Source organism: Rousettus aegyptiacus, unplaced genomic scaffold (assembly GCF_014176215.1).
Source record: "Rousettus aegyptiacus isolate mRouAeg1 unplaced genomic scaffold, mRouAeg1.p scaffold_m13_p_16, whole genome shotgun sequence".
Lineage (NCBI taxonomy): Eukaryota > Metazoa > Chordata > Mammalia > Chiroptera > Pteropodidae > Rousettus > Rousettus aegyptiacus.
In genome coordinates, this window is record NW_023416291.1 from 26,645,509 (window position 1) to 26,668,319 (window position 22,811).

General features: G+C 32.3%; 1 protein-coding gene across 5 annotated transcripts in view; it reads right to left on the reverse strand.

Moving 5' to 3' along the window:
• The window catches only part of CLCN3 (chloride voltage-gated channel 3), a 77,812-nt gene that overhangs the window by 19,006 nt on the left and 35,995 nt on the right, over window positions 1-22,811 (reverse strand). For 4 of the 5 annotated variants that reach the window (XM_016148203.2, XM_016148201.2, XM_016148202.2 and 1 more), the window contains 7 exons: window positions 12,491-12,648; window positions 7,912-8,011; window positions 6,747-6,934; window positions 5,792-5,914; window positions 4,469-4,675; window positions 1,514-1,594; window positions 46-591 (listed from right to left, as the gene is read on the reverse strand). In XM_016148203.2, coding sequence (XP_016003689.1) covers window positions 46-591; window positions 1,514-1,594; window positions 4,469-4,675; window positions 5,792-5,914; window positions 6,747-6,934; window positions 7,912-8,011; window positions 12,491-12,648 — 1,403 coding nt within the window. Of the gene's footprint in view, window positions 1-45; window positions 592-1,513; window positions 1,595-4,468; window positions 4,676-5,791; window positions 5,915-6,746; window positions 6,935-7,911; window positions 8,012-12,490; window positions 12,649-16,694; window positions 16,810-22,811 lie in introns of all 5 variants that reach the window. The other variant, XM_016148204.2, reaches the window with a different exon arrangement.

Here is a 22,811-nt window from a genome sequence, read left to right on the forward strand (position 1 = left end):
GAATATGCCAAGATTACTTACATATCACCACACATCAGCACTTACCTTGATACCAAAAGTGAACACTGTCATTATGATTTTAAATATGAGTGCTAAGCATAACTGCCATATGGCTGAATATACTCCAAGGCCTGCTGGGCGATCAGGGATATCATCAACAATTTTACTGGCATTCATGTCATTTCTGTAGTCACAAAGAGAAGAGGATTCCAGAGGACCGCAGTCTGTAAAAAGCTCTTTAATCAGTTCACTGGTGTTGAGCCTGGTATATGGATTAGGGAAGGCTATCACGGCAGTAATGGCTGCAACGATAATGACTTCGAGAACAGGATACTTTCCAAATTTGGTGGATTTGCGTCGACGACACCAGGCAATATTTGCCCTAATGAAAAAGGCTCCCCAGAGCCCTCCAAATACCCCGAGGAGAATAAAAGGAAACAGTTCAAAAAGGTACCATGGTGTATGATACTCCACGTAAAAAAGGACCAGACGGCTATTACCAAATGGATTAATGGATCTCAAAACAAACGCAGCCACTAAAGCAGCAAAAAATGATCTCCATAAAGTTTTAAGAGGAAAATAATAGCTAACCTAAAAAAAAGGAAGAAAAATTAATGCTGTAATTTTATACAATATTTCTGACAGGTTATAACTTGGATGGTAAATAGTATAGCTCTAAATTTTGCTGCAGCTAGAATTTACATGTAATGGATTTTATCGTGGAAGGAAACATTGATGTTTTATTAACTTGACTATCATACTAGTATACATTCACAATATGAACTGATCATAAATGTCTAATAATTATTTAAAATACCTAGCATTGTTTTATTTTCAACATGAATTCCAATTCCAATTCAATCAAAATAGTTAAGAATAAATATACTGACACCAACTCATGTTAGCTCAAAAGGAACTATTTAATTTACCGCTTCTATATTAAGCAGAAAAAAGAGCACAAACAGCTAGAAAAGAAAACTTTTCCTGTTTTCTAGTTATATTTTTGTGTAAAAGTATAAAAAGTCTCAAGAACCAAAAAGAAAAATAAACTATTCCACTAAAGCAACTAAAATTATCTCCTTAAACATCAATAACTGCAACAGAAATAATCACACAAGAAAAACTTACAAAGACCATTTAGGATTCATCAAAAATTTTTAAATAAAAACACAGGTTATATCTCAGGTAACAGAGATAGATTGTTTTAAGTATTTTTTAAGTCAAATTCATATCTGTTTACTTTTAAATACATCAAAGTTAAATTTTAAATAATCTCTAATATTTACACATGAATAATGTTTTTAAAAAGATGTTCCCCAAGGTAAAGAACTATATAGTATACTACATTTTTTTATGTAAGGGTGAAAAATAACTACGAAAATAAATTCAAAATCTTAAAAACAAAATCTGTACCTAATAAAATTACACTAGCTATAAAACTGGAAAGTTTGCCAAAATATATGTGTAACAGCAATCATACATCATTTTAACTGCTGTATTTTTTCGTACCTACCTCTTCCAGGCTAAAAAGAACTCCTCCAATTGGTGCACCAAAAGCTACAGAAACACCTGCAGCCGAGGCAGCTGACAGCACCTAAAAAGAGGATGTGGCTTCTTTCATATGTTCTTATAAATTCAAAATTATACCAAATTAAAATTCTTTGTGTTACTCTAATTTTCAAAATGCCTCTTCTGAATTTATCTCACATGTCTTCCTCCTCCACAGGCAAAGGAAAATATTTGTTTCTTCTAAAATTTTTTTTTTCTCTTCTGCTTTAATTGAAAGGTCATTCATATATTCAGTATTCAGTCAAAAAACATTTACGTGGGATATACTAATGTAAACGGGATATAAAGAAGAGGCAATGAATACAGCCAATTTTCCAGATGTTTGTGAAGACCAGTGGGGAGGGAAGTAACTGAGGTTTGAGGGGAGAGTTGTTTACTTATTTTTAAATAGGACATTATTTCTTCGGATTTCAGAGCTAACTGCATCATCATTAATTACTCTTTTCCATATTCTACAAAAATATTGAGAGAACTTAAAACCTATTTTGTTTCCCTATATTTTCACTACTCTATGTCCTCTGAAAATAGTGGCACTGCCAATACAGTGAGCCTTACTCTGAAAGGCTACTTACTCCTTGTGATACAGTCTCGCCAACGCGAACCCCTAACAATCAAGTTCAAGGAAGAGAACAGTCCACAAACACACATATGAAGCCTCTCTCCAACTCCCTGGTCTTTCACTTGGACATTGCCCACTTCCTGCCAGTGTGAAGCCAGTTATACATATAAATCCACTGGGCATTTATTTGTAACCACTTTTCTAAGAGTCTTTATTCCTTTCACTACTTTACTCCAGGAAATATTTGAGGCTATCAAAGCATTTCCTCAACCGGTAAATTTTTACATTCTGAAAGAGAAATTAGAAATTATCAGAATTAAATTGCAAGTGGTTTAGAACACAAAGTACATAAGTTTTGTTTGGTATATTAAAATAAACAAATATTTGTTCTAATTAAATAGTATCTGGCTTTAAAAATGTAAACTGCTTACTTGGGGAAGGATGGAGAGCAAATTTAACTTACTATTTTGTATTTTCCCACTAATAGGAGCATAGACAACAGATTTAATCTAAACTCTCTGATTCTACATTTAATATAATAGAATTTTACAATCAAGCTAACACCCATCCATGTGCCTATAACTCCCACACGTTTCAATCTGTTTTATAAGTATCTAAGAATCATTTAATTTAAAAACATCAAGGAAGTGGGTACAGGAAGAAAGCCAAAATATGAGGCCTTAATACTTTTGACTCACAAGTGAACTCTAAACATGTATATGCTAAGGTGACAAAACAAAATTAATGTTATAAATCTTACTAATCATCAATGTGTATGTTAAAATTTAGGTGAATTTAAATTTTATAACAGATTCTAATAAACTACATTTTTTCATTTATAGTGAATTAAATAGAAATCTTATCCCAAAAATGTCAAGGTACAATAGCAAGCAGAGGAATTGAATGAGGGAGAGGAATATTACAGACAAATGTTACAGTTCCATCTCAGCCACTAACTTGCCACATTATAGTACAGTTTTAGGTTTCATTTTGTTTATAACACACACAGAGACATATCTACACAGTCATAGTAGCATTAATATAATAGTTAAGAGTATGGACTTTAGGGTCAGAGTAAAGTAAATTTTAATCCGCACTGACACTCCGCTTCGTAATTTTAAGCAAGTTAGCCACTTTAATTTCTAGTTTCCTCTCTTTAGATGAAGATAATAGTGCCAAGTTAAATAGGATTACTGTGGAATTAAATTTTAAGATACTAGTAAAGTACTTGCCACAGAACCAGATACATAGTAATTAACAGTAGTTATTTTTGTTTATAGGATAATATTGGAATCACATTGTCATTCAGAGGTGGAACAATGATACTCTGAAATGTTCCACTTTCAGACTATCTACTGCCATTGTAAGGACAATGTTTTAGAGCTAACATTAAAATAAACTAGAATTATTTCAACTGAGTGTTAAATAATTTGATAGAAAATATTTTATTTTTCATCGTATTATAAAAAACAACAGGATAAAAGGTCCTGTCTTAAGTCCAGAGACTCCTGAGTTCTCAGCATTTAATGATATGTAAAAATATCATACCTTACAAACTCAAAGAGCTCTGTATCATCTAGGGCTGAAGATTAGATGAGGAAAACAGGAAGGGATTGGGCCCCCAAAGTTAGAGCTAATACAGAAGATCTCAAGAGCTCACTTTCCTTTTAGAAAATATCCAAAGCAATCTAGAACATCAAGGAAACTCTATAATATATAAAGTTTAAATATCTAGATGGTCTCAGGTTGGCCTTAAAAAAAAAAAAAAAAGGTAAAAGAAACTGCCCTAAACAACTGAATAAAGAGGAATTTCTAAACCCCCTTTAATGAGAATCTCTGATTTAAACCTTAGGAGATACTAGATGCCCTTAGAACTTCCCCATGGTGCCAGACAGCTCCCTGCAGATGACACACCACTCGCTTCCTCCAGAGGAAAACACAGTTGTTAAGATTTCTTAACCCTGGAGAAATACTGAAGGAGAGAAGAGTAAAAATAATGCTACATTTTGGAAACACTTCAGAGGAGAGGTGTAAGGCAAAGCAAAAACAAATGCAAAGACCTTTGTGAAATTCATCTGAAACCAATGGACACCAGAAGTCAATCTAAAACTTCTCAAAAATATGCAGGTAACTGAGCAGCAATGGGGATGGATTCTAGAAAGACATCAGCAATTTTTTGGCAAAGGGAAGAGAAGCAATTTTCACGTTAAATCTTCATCTGAATATAGAATTTATCCGAAAAGTAGGGTAAAATGTGATCTTTACACTCAGAAATTCTTCACTGATATAAGTCTGTATCACGGATACGTATATGTCATATAAATTACAAAAGATACTTACCTCCCTTTTTTTAGCTTCATTTGTGCTATACTTTGGAAAGAGGTAGGAAAAGATATTTCCACAGCAACAGGCAACATGTACCAGGGGACCTTCTTTTCCTAAACTCAAACCTGATGCCACAGCCAGTACTAACGTGATGGTTTTGATCATTAAAGTCCATTTTCCCAAGTAACCTCTGATGATAAATCCACTCAAAATAGTTTTAATCTATAAAGGAAAGATTAAGGCATCTTAATTTCCTTTAAGAAACATGTGAACTTAAGTTACTCTGTTTAACTCACAAAACTACCTTGTAAATTTTGGTGGGCTATAGAACAAGTTACAATTAACTTTTCAAAAGCTTTAACTATTATGATACCTATAATAAACCTATTTCATATTCTAATTCTTTTCCCAAGCAAGAATAGAAAACAACCCTATCTCACAAGCAAAACTAAAATATCAGGTCACATTACAGGGCAGAAATTAATACAAGGGTCATAATTACATAACCAGAATAAAAGCAAATTTGAATATTTCTGTGGTAGAAATATAATATAGTTAGATACATTGCAGACATTCTGTGTCAGAAATAAAGATATTATGCCTTCTCAGAGTACCACAATTTTGTGTAATATTTTCCCATACATCAAGGATGAGTGACAACTGCTAAATACTGCATGATATTGCTCCTTATTAATGATATTCCTAATACGGCTTTAAAAATCACTACTATTTAGATATTTTAAAAAATGAACTAAGAAAAACTGGTAACTTATTTAGAACAAAAATAAAAAGGGCAAAGCAATGAGTTCACATTATGTTCAAACTAAGTATATTCTCCTTTATTGTTGATACACAGTATAACCCAAGAGTTTGTGCTACTCACCTGCTATGATCAAATGTTTATTTGAAAGTATAAAATAGTTGTAAATATTATACTCCAAATTCAAGATTTATTAACTTATCTAATTAAAAGCAAATGTAACCAAATTGAGTTCATAACAACAAAACATCAACTAATCCATCAAAGAACTTTATGTCACAGAATATTTTTCCAGGTTCTTAAGGTTTAACTAAGTCCTCTGATATCTGTTTAGTCATGTGCTAATTAGTGGTGAGGAAAAAAAAAGTCAACCTCTATAGTAAATGATGAAATGACTTGCAAGGAAGAATTTCTTTCAGTGATGTCTACAATAAACTTACATTTTTTTAACTTTTCTTTTTCATATTACAAATGATTTCTCAAGAAAAACAACCATTCCCCGCCCCCCTCGAAGGCAAAAAGATAAGCATAATAACAATTACTACATGTTTAAAGCTACTAAATATTGCATGGCTTACCTCTGGAATTCCAGAGCCACAGGCATATGGAGCAAATATCTTAACCAGGGAAACAGCAAGAAAGGCAAAACTCAGCGCCCAGAAGATGTACAATATATAGTTCATAATGTAAGAACCGGGACCCTAGAAAGCGAAGAGTTCGATAGTATGAATTTAATTTACAGTGCACCTATACTGCAAATGCTTGCCTCATAAGAAACTTGGGTAAAACATCTAAAGTCTCCTGGTTTACTTCTACAATAATAAAAGCTTTACATGAATAAAATACTTAAGTAGAATCAAAAGACATATTTGTATACATACCGAGAAGACTTAAGCTACTTGAAGTTTTTCCTGATCCCTAAAGACTTGTCCAGAATCTCAGCTATACTTCAATCTCTAAAATTTAGCTTTAACAAAATTTAAAAAAACATATCCACATATAATCATGTAATAATATATGTATATATTATGTAATATTCCAACTTCTAAAATGTTCATTACAGTACATCAAGAACAGTAAAATAATCACTGCAATACTTATGTAATGGCATGAAAAAAATCTATGGGTAATTCTAGTCAGAAGGCTTATTTTACTGAGTGTTTTGATAATTCATACTTCCTGAATAATCACAATGTAATACGTCCAGGAGTTTAATAACTTGACCATAACTTTTTGTGGTTACACAGATCCTATTGCACTTCTTTTCTACAATAAGAAATAACATTTATGTCATAACCCACTAAATTTGTTGTATGTGACTGTGACTAAAACAAGAGCTTCTTGAAATACTTATATTTTACTTGCTGTAATGTATTCTCATGTTTTCCATTCTATCCTATTCCATTTATTTATTTATTTTCCTTTAATTAAAGGTTGCAATCATCTAATGTCATTATTTCTATCATTAAATAATTTAAATGCTCATTTCACTATATCGATTATTAATTCACCTTGAGACAGAGAAAGACTCACCTCCGCTTGACCTATGATTAACTCTGCCCATGTTTTCCACTGTGGACATTTATCCCTCTCTTCAAATGTTGTTTCATCAGATCCCCAACAACATTGTTCATGGTTGTACCACAACCCGCTAAGGCAAATGCCCTCCTTCAGGTCAGTCATCCAATCAGCAGCAATGTCTATTAATCCAGCCAATGCCCCTACAAAAACACGTAGGAGGTGGCAAAAAAATTAAGCCCATTTTTGCGGAATTAAGAACTAGCAAGTTAAAAGGAAAAAAAAAAATAGCAGAGGACTCTCTATAAAAAAAGGGTCACATAAGGAATATTATATGAATTTAATATTGTCAAACCTTACTTATCAATAAGTTTATGTTACTTTTAAAAATTGCAAATAGTTATTCTTGAAAATAAAACTCTCTCTTTTTGGGATTAAAACTAGTTATATAATCAAAATTAATTGTGAGTTTAAAAAAAAAAGGTGTTAAAAAGACTAAAACATCTTCAAAAGATAGCTACCTGCAGGAGGTTCACAAATCTGGTTGAGTTTTTACTAGTATGTTTCAATCCAAAACTTAATAGATTTACAAGTTCATTAAATTTGATATCCATTAAAAATAATTAGTGAAACTAATACCATTAATGAATTACTGTGATTAGTTTTCATTTTCTCAAATAAAAATCAAATATACCAAGATCATTTTACTGACAGACTACTTAACATCTCTGTGCTTCAGTCTCCTCATCTGTAAAATGGCAGTAATAGCAGAACATGTACCATAGGGTTATCCTGAGGTTTACAAATACGTAAAGCTTTTAGAATAGGCCATGACACATAGGAAGCACTCAAATACTAGCTATTTATTATGATGTTAACACTAAAAAATACTTTATCGATCATCTGGTCCAAACCACATACTTTACAGATACAGAAAATGAGCTCAGAAAGATAAAATAATAATAATAATAATTGGACAGACAGGTAAAGTGACAGAGCTAAGACTAGACTCGGAAGCCTCCTGCCGTCTAGTGTTATATTTAAGAAGAGTTTTTGAAGAAAAGAAACCAAAAAATACTTTTAAAAATCCAACAGCACTGGAAAAAAACTATGAGAAAGAGGGGAGAAATATTTATTGTTCTGTTAAGCAGAAAAGGATTGCATTATAAGTTTTCTTTACCTGATGCCAAACCTGTTAGTGTTACTACCAGCCATCCTGACCATGCATCGTACAAACTTTTTGTCATTTCCCATGCTGATTCTTTCTTTTTGCTGTTGATCTGAAATTAGAAATGTTTATGCTTCATTTTCAAATTAAAAACAGAATCCAAATTCTGGAATCTAACGATTTGTCTCAGTTACTCTATACAGGACAGTTCCTTCTAAACTAAATGATGGGAAGGTGAGTTTGGGGCACGACCACTATCAATTGCTACACCTGTAAACCAGATGACAAATGTTTACCCAGAGAGATGTATTTTTAATAAGAACCTCAGACTTTGAGGTTTTTTTTCTTTTTTCTTTCTTTTTTTCAATCACTGAGGATCAAGGAAGAAATGTCCTCTGCCGAAGTAGAGGTTGAGATCAGCAGGACGTTAACAGATTTGATTTCCAGATCTCACTCTACTAAGAGAGAAGCAGCCAAATCTTGTCTCTCTCAGGAAGAATGTATGTCTAAACGTACAAGCTTAACCTTTTCTGTTTTACTAAAATTCTTGTTTTTAAAAAGTCATATTCTAGAAACTACATTACCATCAGCACATAGATAAAGTTGGGTAAGGGGGGGGGGAAGCAGTATTCTCAGCGTAGGACTTCAGTGCTCAGCTGTCCCACAGGAAGGTTACAGCTGGGCGTCAATGATCTGGTCTATTTCAAACGTCTGATCTATTTTAAGCCACAGTGTCTCATTAAAAAGACTCAAAGTTCTAAGTTGAATAGGACAATTTTACCCTTTCTAAGCTATCAGCAACCAGTCATAGATATTAATCATTCTTTAGAATTAAAGAGAGATCATTTCTTTCAAAAATAATTATTAAACTCCATGTTGCCTTTTCTCAATAAAAATAACTGATATTTAATAAATGATAATATTAATTAAAAACTTGGAAATCATCTGAATTCTCATTCATATAGTAATGGTTAAGTAACTTGCGGTACATTTAGTTAATAAAAAAAATTCTGCAGCCATTAAAAAATGAATAAGATACAGTATGACACAAAGGAAAAAAATACAGTGTGACGCAGGTAGATAAAAGTAGATATAGTATACTGTTTACACAAGAAAGTATATAAATCCATAGGGTTATATTTTAAAGTTAAAAGAGTGAACCATAAAATTTAAAATGTAAATCATTACTTAGAAGAAGAGGAAGGCAATAGGTTGAAAGGGACAGAGACTTGAAAACAAAGTCATTAGTAATGCATAATTCTAGTGGGATAAACACTAAGGGCAAAAAGTATTGTGAAAAAAGAAAACACTAGAACTTTTCAGTAAGCACATTGCTGGGGAGTGTTGGTAATAATATTATTTTGAAATTGTTGTGTGTGTCTTGTGAGGTAAATCAAATGATTATGTATATGATATTGAGATTTTGGTCATGGCTATAAAGAGATACAAATTTTAGGACTACAGGTTAAATAAAAGCCTTATAATATTGAATTTAAATTAGAAGGGTGCTATAAACTTAAGAGGCTAGCAATGACCAACACAGAAAGAATAAATATCTCCAATGTCCAGACTGCCTATGCACCATTTTTCTCCAAAGGAACCAAAGCTCTTGGAGGAATGGCTGACTCCAGGTTTAGTGCAAGCAACGTGTAAAATGTAATAAAAATCACCTTGTTTTTCCAGAATACATCTAAGTCTACTAAAGATGTGTCAAAAGACACATGCACCAACCAAAATCAACTCCCACTAATCAAAACGGAATAACATAGACATCAATAAGTATAACTGTTATGATTAAAATACATCAAATAAGTTTAAATCCATGAGTGTATATAAATATATAGAAACAAAAACCAAACAAGCAAACAAAAACCTCATCAGTGAACTCTGGGGATACTAAGGAATTATATGACTTAAAACTTTCTCCTTTTCTCTAGAATTTGAACTTGAGGAAATCCAGGTAATGCGTATAGGGTTCTCTTTATAGAAATATGCAAGCTATTAAGTAAAAGAGGATCGATAATTAGATTACCACCACTTTGCAAAATACTGAAGTAATATCTAAAATTATATAATAATGTTGATTTGCTTCAAAATAATTTGGGGTAGGAGGGCTACACATATAATAAAAAGCTTAGGGAAAAAGAATTAGATATATGCATTGACACAGTTTTCTTTTTAATTTAATGTTTTCGAACCAGAGTAAGAACATATATGTGTAGAGTTTCCCAGTTTTATAAGATTTTATGTTAATACATATGAGCACAGCTGAAAGTATTGAAAATATCTGACTTATCCAGAAAGAGATGATTGGTATGATTAAGTTTATATTGTTACATTATTTCAAAGGTGTGCTGTGGTTTCTTTTAGTTTCAATTTTCTCTAAAATTTTATGAACATGGTATCTTATAGATACTTTCACACAGTCTCACTTTAAAAGACATTTAAACCCCAACCTGAATATGTTAATAACTCCATAAATGTATATACTTTGAAGTATACTTGTAGTCACTTAACAATCAAACAAGATACAGGATTTATAGTGTGTATGATTAAAATAGTGTGGACCACAGACACCCTAAGGGTTCCTGAGACCTTCTCAAGGGGTCTTCAAGGTCAAATCTATTTTCATAATAATAGTAAAACATAACATGCCTTTTTCACTGTGTTGACATTTTCAGATGTGAAAGCAACAGCAAAACTGCTGGCTCCTCAGTATGAATCTAGGCAGGAGCTTTAAATGTACTGGAAGTGATTACATTCTTCACTGTCATGGAGGCCAGTAAAAATAATCAGTGCCAGTTTCACTTAAGAATGTTTTTGACAAAGCAGTAAAATTATTATGCCTTGATCACTGAGTCTTTTTAATATTATGTGTAATGACATGAATGTATTTAAATCATTTCTGATGCATAGTGAGATACAAGGTTATGTCTCAAGGAAATAAATCCATTTGTATGATTTATTTGAATTGCAAATCAACTAGACACTTACATGGGACACAATTTTAACTTGAAAAAAAGATACCAAAATATGGTTTTTCAGACTTGGGAATCTGATTGGTACTTTTTCAAAAAAAAAAAAAAAAAAAAAAAGAGTTAGCCTGTCAGTTCAAGTAAAATAAATGTGCATTTGTTTCCAGTGATAGAATTTGAGCTTTCAAATAAAAATTAGAATTTTGGAAAACTTACATCCATCACTGTAAGGATAACAGAGCCCCAATAAAAGACTGTTCTGAAGAGATGAGTGTTGAAATTAACAAGTGTGATTTTTTTTAAATACTAATGAAAAATGTCAACATAAAGCAGTGACTCAATAGTTCCCAAATGGTCAATTATTGTATGATGTTACAAATATCTGAAGTTCAAGGTGAACCAATGGATATTTATGTAACAGAAGATAAAAAGTTCACTGATACAGTTTTAGATTGAATGCAGAAAGTATTAAAACCCAGCAGTCTTTTATTAAAGCAGACAATGAGATTTATTAAAAAGTAACACACCACCACCTCTTTGCTAAATATTTTTTTTATTTTGGAAAATATTGTTATGTTTCATAAAAATGCTTTATGTTAACATGAAATGGGTTTGTTATTGTTATTTTAAATGAGTAGTTTAAAAATTTCTCTTTTTTCATATCTAATATGGTAAATACCAATTAATATAACCACATAAACTAAAGCTTCTCAGGCATTCCCAATAATTATTTACAGGTTAAAGGGATCAGAGACAAAAAAGTTTGAGAATCACTGGATTAGAACACTAATTTCATTCCTGAGTCTTATTTTCAGTTACATCCTATTTTATGTTTCCAGAAAAGGTAAATACTGACTGATGAACTGCAGCACCTGTATTTTTCATAAATGATATTATCTAATTCCAATGTCAGATTTAAAATCCATGTATACATTAATATGAAATGTTATAACTAATTTGTAGAAGCAGTTATTTTCATTTACAAGTAAATTTTAAACCGGAAAATTTTAAAGGGCCTTTTGAAATTTAAAACTTTGTCAAAGAGATTTTTTTCTTTTTTTAAAATTTATTTTTAAATTACATTATACAAGTCACAATTAACAACAAAAAAGATTCATAAGTTGAAAAGCCAGTTTTTTAAATTAGTGATGCATTACAACACTCAATAAGTCCTATACAGGACTTAATTTGAGAAATATCTTGATTTAACACCAAGAAAAGTGATAAAAGAAAACAGTAAAACTCCATAAAACTATCTCCCAAGTAAGTTTCTTCTTTTTGAATAATAATAATTATGCGACAAGTTTTCTCTTTTGCCTTAGCCGCTGTGCTGATCCTAGCCAAAAATCATGCTGACTTGCAAATCTTGAACTTGGCTCAAACTCATGTGCCCTCTTTTCCCTTTGCTTCCTAATTTCATCTTATTATACGCTTTTTTGATTTTAAGCAACCTCAAATCCTTTTTTGAAAGATATGTGATATAAATAAACTTAAAAAATGCTTAAATGTATTTTAATGCATAACATATATTTTGGCAGCCTGAGATCACTGGCAGAAATATATTGCTAAATGATCTCTTTATGGACCAGATTCAAAAGTTTACTGAAAACACTTACCCGTCTATGCCTTTCCCTGTCTTTACATTTCTCTCGCACCCAATCAATAGTATGGAAATCATCATATGTACCAACACCTGGAATTGGTTCATCCAAAAGATCCAGTAAGTGTGTAGAACTGTTAATGCTGCCTCCATTTGTCATTGTATAATGAGTTCCTGCAAAGCAAAAGACGAACAATGAGTATGTCTTATGAGAAACAATAGTGAACTATGCAATCTTCTTAGAAGTTCAATAGTATCACTTGAAATAATTACAATAAAATAGAAGAAATGAAGAAAATTATCCAAATTAAGAAATATTATCCAAAATTTGGAAATAAGGCAAAATAATGATGGCCTGTCCTTTTAAACTCATACTACAGTATCAAAAATAAGCCTGTCTCATAGATCTAGTCCTACACAGTTAAGTAACTTTAGACACATTGTCTTTAAATATTAAATACCTATATGATAGATGCTACATCTTATAATTAAGATATATAAGGTAAAGAAGCATTTGAAATTATTCTAAAGCCCTAAGAATTTAGAAAAGCTGGTACATAATTTCAAATAGGTGATTTTAGCATAGTGATTACAAATTACATCCTCAAATTACGTAGTAGTAATATAGATTTTATATCAAAAATACAAATACAGAAATGTGTCATTTTAATGCAAACACAACTAGTTCATATAGAATATAGAGTGGCACTATCCTAATGTTTAAACAAACACTGTAAAAACAAAACACAAGAAACCTGTTTTTTTATTCTATGACTTTAAGATCCTTGAGGCTTGATGGTAGTAGGAACTAGAATTAATAAACGGTTAGTATTGTAAACAACATAATATTAAATACTGTTCTAATAAACTTAATGTCTATTTACTTCTACCAGATAAAACAGGGTTCTCTCTTATCTCTCTATTCAATACATTTGAATGTTTGCCTTGGAAAGGTGTAAAATTTCTAAAAGGAGAGTAGTATATTGATTTCAGTGTTTTGGCAGTACTCCAGGAATAATTTATCATTCTTGGCTGAGGATTTAAAGGCCCAATCCCTGCAATAACTCATAACCATTCACATAAAACATATACTTTAAACCTTAAACTTAAAACTTTGAGTACACTAGCTCTTTCTTCCTCCCTCTATCCTGATTTTATTCAGTAATTTCGCCTTGAAAAAGCTAACTAAAAGGCCACAAATTTTCTTAAGAGAAAGCACTGGAGAATAAATTTAGTAAGAACATTTACAATAGTTTGAAAAATTTGAGAATCTCTGACTCTGCTTTCCATATAGTATTAAAAGGTAATTTTAAAACCATTTTTGGAGGGAAGTGTCAAAGGCCTCTAGACTTCTGGTAAGATGACAACACAGCTGTTGTACTCTGGCCGAAAATGCATAAGTTGAATATCACAAGGAAAAAACAAGATAAACTCAAACTGAGGGAAAGTCTACAAAATTCGAATTCTTCAAAAATGCCCATCATGAAGACAAAGACTGAGGAACTGTGCCAGCTCAAAGGAGACTAAAGGGACATGATGACTAAATGTAACATTATTAGATTATTAGATCCTGGACCAAGAAAAAATGTCTTTTATGTTAAAAAATACAGTAGAACAATTGGTAAATTTAAAAATTGTAGATTGGATAACAGTACTAACGATCAATGTCAATTTTCTGATTTTGAAAATTATACTATGGCTATGTATAAAGGAATGTCTTTTCATAAGGAAATACTAAAGTATTTAAGAGTAAAAGTGCATTATGTTTACGTTTTACTTTTACATGGTTCAGTAACAAATAAGTATGTGTGTATTTATTAATATATATTATATATTACACAGATAATAGCATATATAACAGCAAGAAAAAGAATGAACAAATGTGGTAAAATGTTAACATTTCAGAAATTAAAAGATGAATTGGGATTCTTACACTATCCAACATCTATAAGTCTGAAATTTAAAAAAAAATTTTTTTAGAGTGTACTATAATATATTTTGCCAATTTTCCCTCTTATGCTGTCCTTATGTAGAGTTGAAGAGATGGACTACTGATCTTAATTATTACTCTTCCATGCAAAAAAATAAAAAGCAAAATTTCTCTACCACTTAACATGTATCAAACACAACGTCATCAGCCCCATGATAAGATTTTCCAAGCTGTTTGCACCAATGTAGATAATTAGCTAATGAGACAGGTGTTCCTCCAACAGACCTATGAACTAGGAAGTAGAAAAGTAAAGACAATTATTCTTATTTTACAAGGCAGCAAAAGGTGCGGCATCATAATAAACATTTATGTTAGCCATATGCCTTGCTTTCAGTGACATTCAAATAATTAAGTCTGTAGAAACTACTTTGACAGGTAATTAACAAAACTATGTGAAATCGAGGGTCTGGTTTAATGCATGATTTCAATGTAACATGTGGCCCCAGCACTGAATTCACTTTCTTCATAGCATGCTCCATAAGGCTGGCCCATTCTCTGACACTTACTAACTGAAGCAGCAAGAAACAATGGCCAGGCCCTAACTAATGGTTGGTCACAGCTATGGGTTTCATTAAGCTGAAGATAACATCATGCCCTAAGTTGTATGCCAGCTCCTTAGCCCTAAAGCAAAACGATCCCTGAAACCAGCCTGAGGGGCTCTGAAGCTGACCTCAAGACCTAACCTCATGATTTACTTTCCTTACCTCACCCTTGACTAGTTTCACCCATGACCCCAAGCCCCTTACTCTTGATGACATGATGCCTGCAGCCTATCGGGGAGTCGGTATTTTGGAACACTAGCTCACCATTCTCCGGATTGACCCCAATACAAATAAACTAACTTTTTTCTCCACTGCAAGCTCCTGCTTGTATATTTCTTTTCATCTGCACCTACGGACAACTGAGCTCTCATTCAGCTAGGTAACATATGCAATAATACTAAATATCTGAAGACCAGAAATAAAGGACTCAAACTTTTTGAACCAGAGGACCCCGTGGATCAATGTTTTGTGTCTGGAGGCTTTTATGTGTGCCCTTAGAATTTCTAGGACTGTCACTGCACACGTTAGGCTGGGAATTAGCCACGGTGGTGTGTGTTCCCAACAGATTATTTGAAAGTCAGTCTGCCCCTCATGCCTTTTTGCTTTCATCTGACACAGCAATGGTGTTTGAAAACAGTAGAGTATAGAGGAAAATACTGATTGGTTGTCTTGGTTTTGGGGAAACCCACAGAAACAGGTCAATGTTTCCCCCCAAAATTATTTCTAAAAGAGGTTTGGTTTCTTGTGACTCTTGCTATCAAATTGACTTGGATAGTAAACAAGATTGATTTTGGTATAAAAATAAAATAAAACCTTTTTGCTAAGACAGAGCTAATTGCTATATTTCTTGGGCTCTGATAAATATAATTAAATAAAATCTCTAGAAGGAAGAAAGCAGATATATCAATCTATCTTTAACCTCTTTTTATCTTGTTTCTTCCCCACTGTACAGAGTTATTACTGACAACTGAAAGATATCACATTGCATGTGAAATTGATTAACATTTTTTTTTAATTTAAAGTTTGTTATTGCAAAAGAATTAGTATATAAAATGCAAGAATAAGTTGGCCATTTAAAAAAATTCAAACTTTTACTTTAATATGTGTGCGACATTTCACATATTTTCTTTTATAGCTTGTTCTGTGAAACACAGAAAGCTGAGTAAAACAAAAATGAGAGAGAAATTGAAACATTTTTCTGTTTTCCTCTAAACTTGGTAGGGAACATTTATTTCTAATGGGATCATAGGAATGCCTACATATCGCACATTAGGAGAAATTTTAAATTTATCATGTTTCCTATTAGTAACAATTTTTAAATATTCCTAACATATCATTTCTCCGTGTACAGTTCACTGAAAACTAGGTTTATACAAAGTTTAACTTACATATGTTAAAATGAAATAAATATAAATTATACATGTTAATAAAATTTTTATAAGAACAGTATAAGTTATCCAATTTCCCTTCTCAACTTCATCTTCATGAGTGTAGCATATATCTTGTAGGTTATGCTAGAAGTGCAAATTAAAGTTCTCTCTCTTTCATTAAATAATATTTCAAAGGTTGGTTAATTAGGAAACTTTAATAAGGCTTTCCTAAAACAAATATGTGGAAGGGAGCTCTAAAAGACCAAAAGGTTTATGGGATGAAAAAGAGGTTGTAAGGCCGCACTTCCCTCATTATACCTTTCTTTGTTCTCAGTAAAAGGTCTTCTTATAGTTGTATTTTATTAACACAAAATGATGTGATTTATCATGGACTTCCTATTTCTCAAAGGATATGCAGCTCTTGTTTATTTACCTGTGAAGACAGAAGTAGAGAGACCAGAATACCTTTCAAACTGCTAATCAAGTGTCCTCATTCAACACTATTTCTTTGTCCTTGCCACACTCATTCCTCCTACCAGTTCCATGAGAAACCCAGTGCCACAGGAAAAGAAACACACAGCAGAGGACAAGACTCAGTATTGTGGCTTCTGAGTTTCAAATTAAGGCTTTTGAACCTCATAAAAAAAGGCAAAATTGTAAAACCCAATACCTTTGAGTTGTAAGCAACAGGTTCCTGGGTTTTAGAGGCTTTAAGTAAAAAGGCTTATTAAAGATTCTACAATAAGCCATGAATTGAAAAAAAAAAAAGTTGAAGAACCAATTCTCCATAGCTACTTAAGGTTTGCTGGGGAAGTAAGGAGAGGGCATTGAGTAAACAAGAGAGTTATAATAGTTAAATTGGAGATTGGCTTCGGCCTTTAACATTTTCTATAAGCCAAAAGTATAGATGAGCTCATACTAGCCACACTTATTTATAAGCTTTTCATTACTTAGTATATTTTCATTACTTAGCATATATTTTAAAATCATCTCATATCATTAAATGCATATGCACATCACTTTTGATGATTTTAGATTACTATATTTAACTGGTGTGACACTATAATTTAAACAAAACTTTAGGTTAGTTTGCCTTACAAACAATACATTAATGAACATATTTTTATCGTACCTTTTCCAATTAATTTTTTAAGTTAATTTTTTCCATGCCCAGATATTCAATATTAAAAACCAGATTAATCTCCAAACTTAAAATAAACACATTATCCAGTAATTGTCTTCAGATTAGAATTATTATTCATGTAATGGACCCTTATTGTTTCTGCCCACCTGGTAATCCTTCTCCCTACTTTCTGTAACAGAACCCAATTATCTTTATGAAATTTCTATCCCTCATTGAATGCAGTCTTGATGAGGCTGTCAATCAAGGAATCCTCCCTTCCCCAGCCAAGAAAAAAGCACATGATCCAAGTTACATTAATTAGGCTCTACTGGAAATGTAAATCTTGAGCAGTGATGTAATGATAGGAGTTTAATTTTAACAGCACTTCAAAAAGATATAGGATAGTTCCTGCTAAATAGATCCCCAGATGTTGGATTGTAAGAAAGTATGATCTGAAAGTAGTAGCTCCCAAATTTAAGACAAGAAACAAATCAAAAACTTTTCTGGAGATCTGACTACTAGATGCCAATGACCACTCTCAACTACCAAATCACTGAAAAACTAACAAAAAAGACTAGGGAAAAGATCACTTTCTTTTTGGAGTGTCCCAGTAAAGAAATTCTATGACCTTAATGCACTTTGAGGTCAGAAAGGCTTAGAGTCAAATTCCAGCTCTGCCACCTATTAGCTACGTGATCCAGCACAGGTACTTCCTGACCTCTCAGAGGTATGTGGGTTTTCTCACCCCCATTTAGAGTATGGTATGTGAACTGGAGATAAGTCATATAATAAATCTGACAAACATCAGGAAATCAATAAACATAAACTATTGTTTCTGTTGAAATATTTCAGTATTTAAAACTTCATCAGGCGGCATTATATTACTCATATGATATTAATCTTAACCGAAAGACTGACATTACAAAGGGGGTTAAAAGAATCTTACAAATTTGAGCGATAAGTTCTACAAACAACTGTATATCGAGGAAAAATCCCGTAAATTTTTAACAAATAAGTATTCCTGACACAGACACAGAAACAAATTTCTAAAATGCGTGGTAAATGACAAACCTGTCCATAATTAAAAATCAGGGGCAACCAACAATATTTCACAAAGTATCGCCAACACTAAAATACCGCAGCAAATAGGAAAAACTATCCAATTGATACACCTTTTTTGCAAAAATAACGTCATGGATAAGAAGACTTTTTGACTTATTTTTTCCTCACAGAATTTTATAAAATTCATGCATACCTATGTAAACACAAATTCATTATTTACTAATGGCTGTAATCTATACGAAAAAGTTTTTAAATTATCTGTAGGAAAATTTAAATTATACTTTATTATTTAAAACAATACTTTCACCAATTGGGAAAAGAAGAGTCTTTTCAACCAGTGATGCTGGGACAACTGGCTATCCACATGCAGAAGGATAAAGCTGGATCCCTACTTCACACCATATACGAAAATTAACTAAAAATGGATCACAGGCCAAAATTAAGGGCTAAAACTATAAAACACAGGAGTAAGTTCTATGACCTGTGTTACGCAGTGGCTGTGCAGATAAAACACCATAACCACATATTGTGAAAAAAGAAAACACAGATAAACCAGACTGGATCAGAATAAAATTAGTTTCCACCTAGAGACCAGACATTGTTATCTATCTAGTGTCTAAAAAAAACAATAAAACAACTAACATTTATTGAGTACTTACTGTGTGCCAGACACTGTACTTAGCACTTTACAAATATTAGCTCATTTAATTCTCACAACAACCATTAGGAAGGTATTACAATCTCCATCTTATAAATTAGAAAAACAAGGCACAGAGAGTTAGGAAATCTGCCCAAGTTCACATAGTTAGTAAGTAGTGGAACAGGAATTCAAATTCAAGCAGTTTGATTCTAAGGCGTTTCTTAGCACTATGCAATACTGCCTAAAAGATAATTCATGGTTTGCCTGTGTATTTTAAGATACATGGACACTGTTTTCTCCGAGTAGGTTAAGAGCTGTTAGGTGGTGCATCCTCCCAAAAAACTTGTACACATGTATTTAGCTTTCAGACAATTAATGCAGTCCTACCCATCACCATCATCATCTGTCTTGGCCTTTGGTTCCAGACCACTTTTCCTATAATACTTAAAATATTGCAGTGAAAAATCGTTGCCATAGGAGTCATGGGCACTGCCTTGCAACAGCATTCACATTCCTATACTTTAGCAGAGATCTATGACAAAAACACATCCATTTTCATACTCAAGTTGTTTCAGACTCATTTAGGCCACAGGAAGCCTACCTTTCCTCCAGAAAGAACTACCTCCCCCTCTAGGTATATACTTAGAAACTGGTTTTCAAACTTATTTGACTTTGGCCCACAGCAAGAAACATTTCTTGATATGGTAAATATACAAATATTTACCTAAAACCAAAGTTTAGTATACTTGCTATTTGACATACACTCTAATATTTTACTCACTTCTTTCTCCCCTCCCTTCCTTCTCTCCCTTCCCTTTCCCTTCCCTCCTCCGCCATATTGGTCACAATCCAATTGATTTTATAACTAAAAATGTTAAAACCTGAAATTTGAGAAACATTCAACTGGAGGATACAAACATTAATGAAATTATCTTTCTCATAAATAAAAACCTGTAAAGACTTCAATATATATTTGGTGAACTGAGCTTTAAAAATGTACTTAACTGCTGCACCTTAGGCTGAGCTTGTTAGTAAATTTCAAAGTCACATATCTTCACCGGCCTAAGTCTTTTATCAAAGAGGAACATCCAAATAACAGTCTTACATGAAATGATAGGTATATATTATTACATTTATTATAAGACTATTACTTATTACCATTGGAGTTATTTCAAAAGGTGTGACGCTATTGAGCCCTATCATTTAAGCTCATAATGCAGGTAACTGTCCCATCACACATGCATAAAACATATATAAATTTTTGAATTATGGAAGAAAGCAGAAAGAAATCTAAACCTCTACATATTCTCTGACTACCCAGTTTCTTCTGTCTATTAAGAGCAGGAATTCTAGTCTTCAATGTATTTTTTCCCCTCCCTCTGTGACCTTACTGACAAGAAATGGTCATCCTGATTAGAGAGGGGAAAGTATATGTTGTAAGTTGATAGTGGAAGTTCCAGAATGTTAGTAGACTCCCAAATGAAATATTAAAAGGGAAAGGCAAGCACCATGCCTAGTACTTAGCAGGTGGTCAATTAAATATCTGTTGGATAAAAGGATAAATGAAGCATATGCTCTTTAAATGTCTTCTGCCATCCGCAGTTGTAGTTAACTGCCATCTATTTAAACTGCAAAGACTTGGAAATTAAACCAACTCACAAAAAAGTTGACTAAAGACAGAAAACCAGTCAGTAGCAATGCTAAAGCCCATTACCCAGTTCACTGTTTTCTTTATTCTACTGCCACCTCGAAATAGAAAGGCACATTCTTAGGCAGATATGATGCAGTGGATGTTAAGCCATCTGTATAATTGGAAACAAGTCCCATATTTACTATTTCTGCATATAAGATGATTTATATATTACACAAATAAAAAAATTCATGAAATTTGTTCTCTTAAATGGCATGAGGAATAAATAGACAGAAACTAAAGTAAATCCACTTTTAATCTAATTATGGTTGTAAAGGACTACCAAAAATTACAAATTGGAATTGCTTATTGAGAAACAAAAACAAAACTCTAAAATATGATTTAATCTATCAGTCTCCTGTGGCTTTGTACAGTCACAAAGAAGAGACCTCAATGCTGAAAAAAATAGCCAAATTTGCAAACCTAACCTATGTGGCAGATCTGCCCACACTATGAAATCCTGATACGCAAAGCATTTCTGACTTACAACAAGCCATGATATGGTATAAAATTAATCATAGTGAAGTATAGGTTATTTTTAGAAAATAGAGCTAGACATAGTAATATGAACCAGATTTTACTAGATTTTAAAATCAGATACTGTGGCAAATAAATTTAAAGACAGGCTTTGTTTTATACTATTGTTTTAGAATACAAAGAGTTTCTGACATCAAATAATGAATCTCTATTTGTTCTTTTAATTTTTAGACACTTAGATGAATTAATTTGCAAGCGGAGATTTAATTTTCTAGTTGGCTAAAAGATTAAAGGTAATAGAAATTCAATAGCAACCTGAATCCTAAAATCATTTTACAAAGAGCCTACAGAATATACCTAACATCTGGGATTTCCAAATAATGTGTGAAAAATGCTAACTACTGATATTTTTTAGGAGGAAATAAAAATGAACAAATTCGTCGATTATTAAAAGAAACAAAATAGCTTTACTTAACTATATCTCTGAGCTAATGAATGCCAAGAAATGATTTCAGGTAGAAACGTAAAAGAATAAGATTCCAAACTTTTATTTCAATGGGAAGGCCATATGTTTTGGGGCTTAAGACTGTTATTAGTCTGGCATTCAAGTTTCCTTTAGGATCTAGCACTCTTCTACCTTTTACTCATCCAAGGATGCAACAAAACTAACTTGGGAACAACGCACAAGGAATTTACTCTACCAGAGCATGTACTCAGTATACCTCATGATTACAGAGTATGAGCCAAATCATCCTGATCAAATACTGACTTTTAACATTTCTTTACTGAAGTTTTGTGAACAGGAAAATTATGATTAAAACAGTACCTACTTTACAAGTCTGTGATGAGGATTAAAATTATTTGTTACACATAAATGAACTGATATACCTAAAGGACTTAAAACAGTATCTGGCACACAGTAAATTCTATGTGAAGTATTAGCTATTATTAATATAACTATTACTACCACCATCTTTCTCCACAGCACCTAATAGTGCTTTATATATACAAGAGCTCAATGAATTCTTTCAATGAAACAATTAATATTGAAGTAATTTTTAAAAGTCCCTCAGAATAAATGGAGGCTCAAGGCCCAAAGATCAAATCTAACAGGATCTGGTAGAAAAAAGAATTCAGACTCTAAAACTACTTAAAATTCATGAACAAATTAAGAAAACATAAAGCTGATGATCTAAATAAATATAGTTTTTCCTTGATAAAAAGGGAAGAGACATTTTATGAAAAAACTTGATAGCTTCTGCATAGGAAATTTCCCCACCTCTCTCCCAAAATGGCTATTTCTAAAATGTTATTTTAATTTTTAACCTATCAACAATATATTAACTAATTCTACCTTAATGTATTGACATTTCTAGTCTCTATATTATTCACATAAGTAGGAAGCTACATTATTTACCATCTCACCTAGAAAAGTAGTATTAA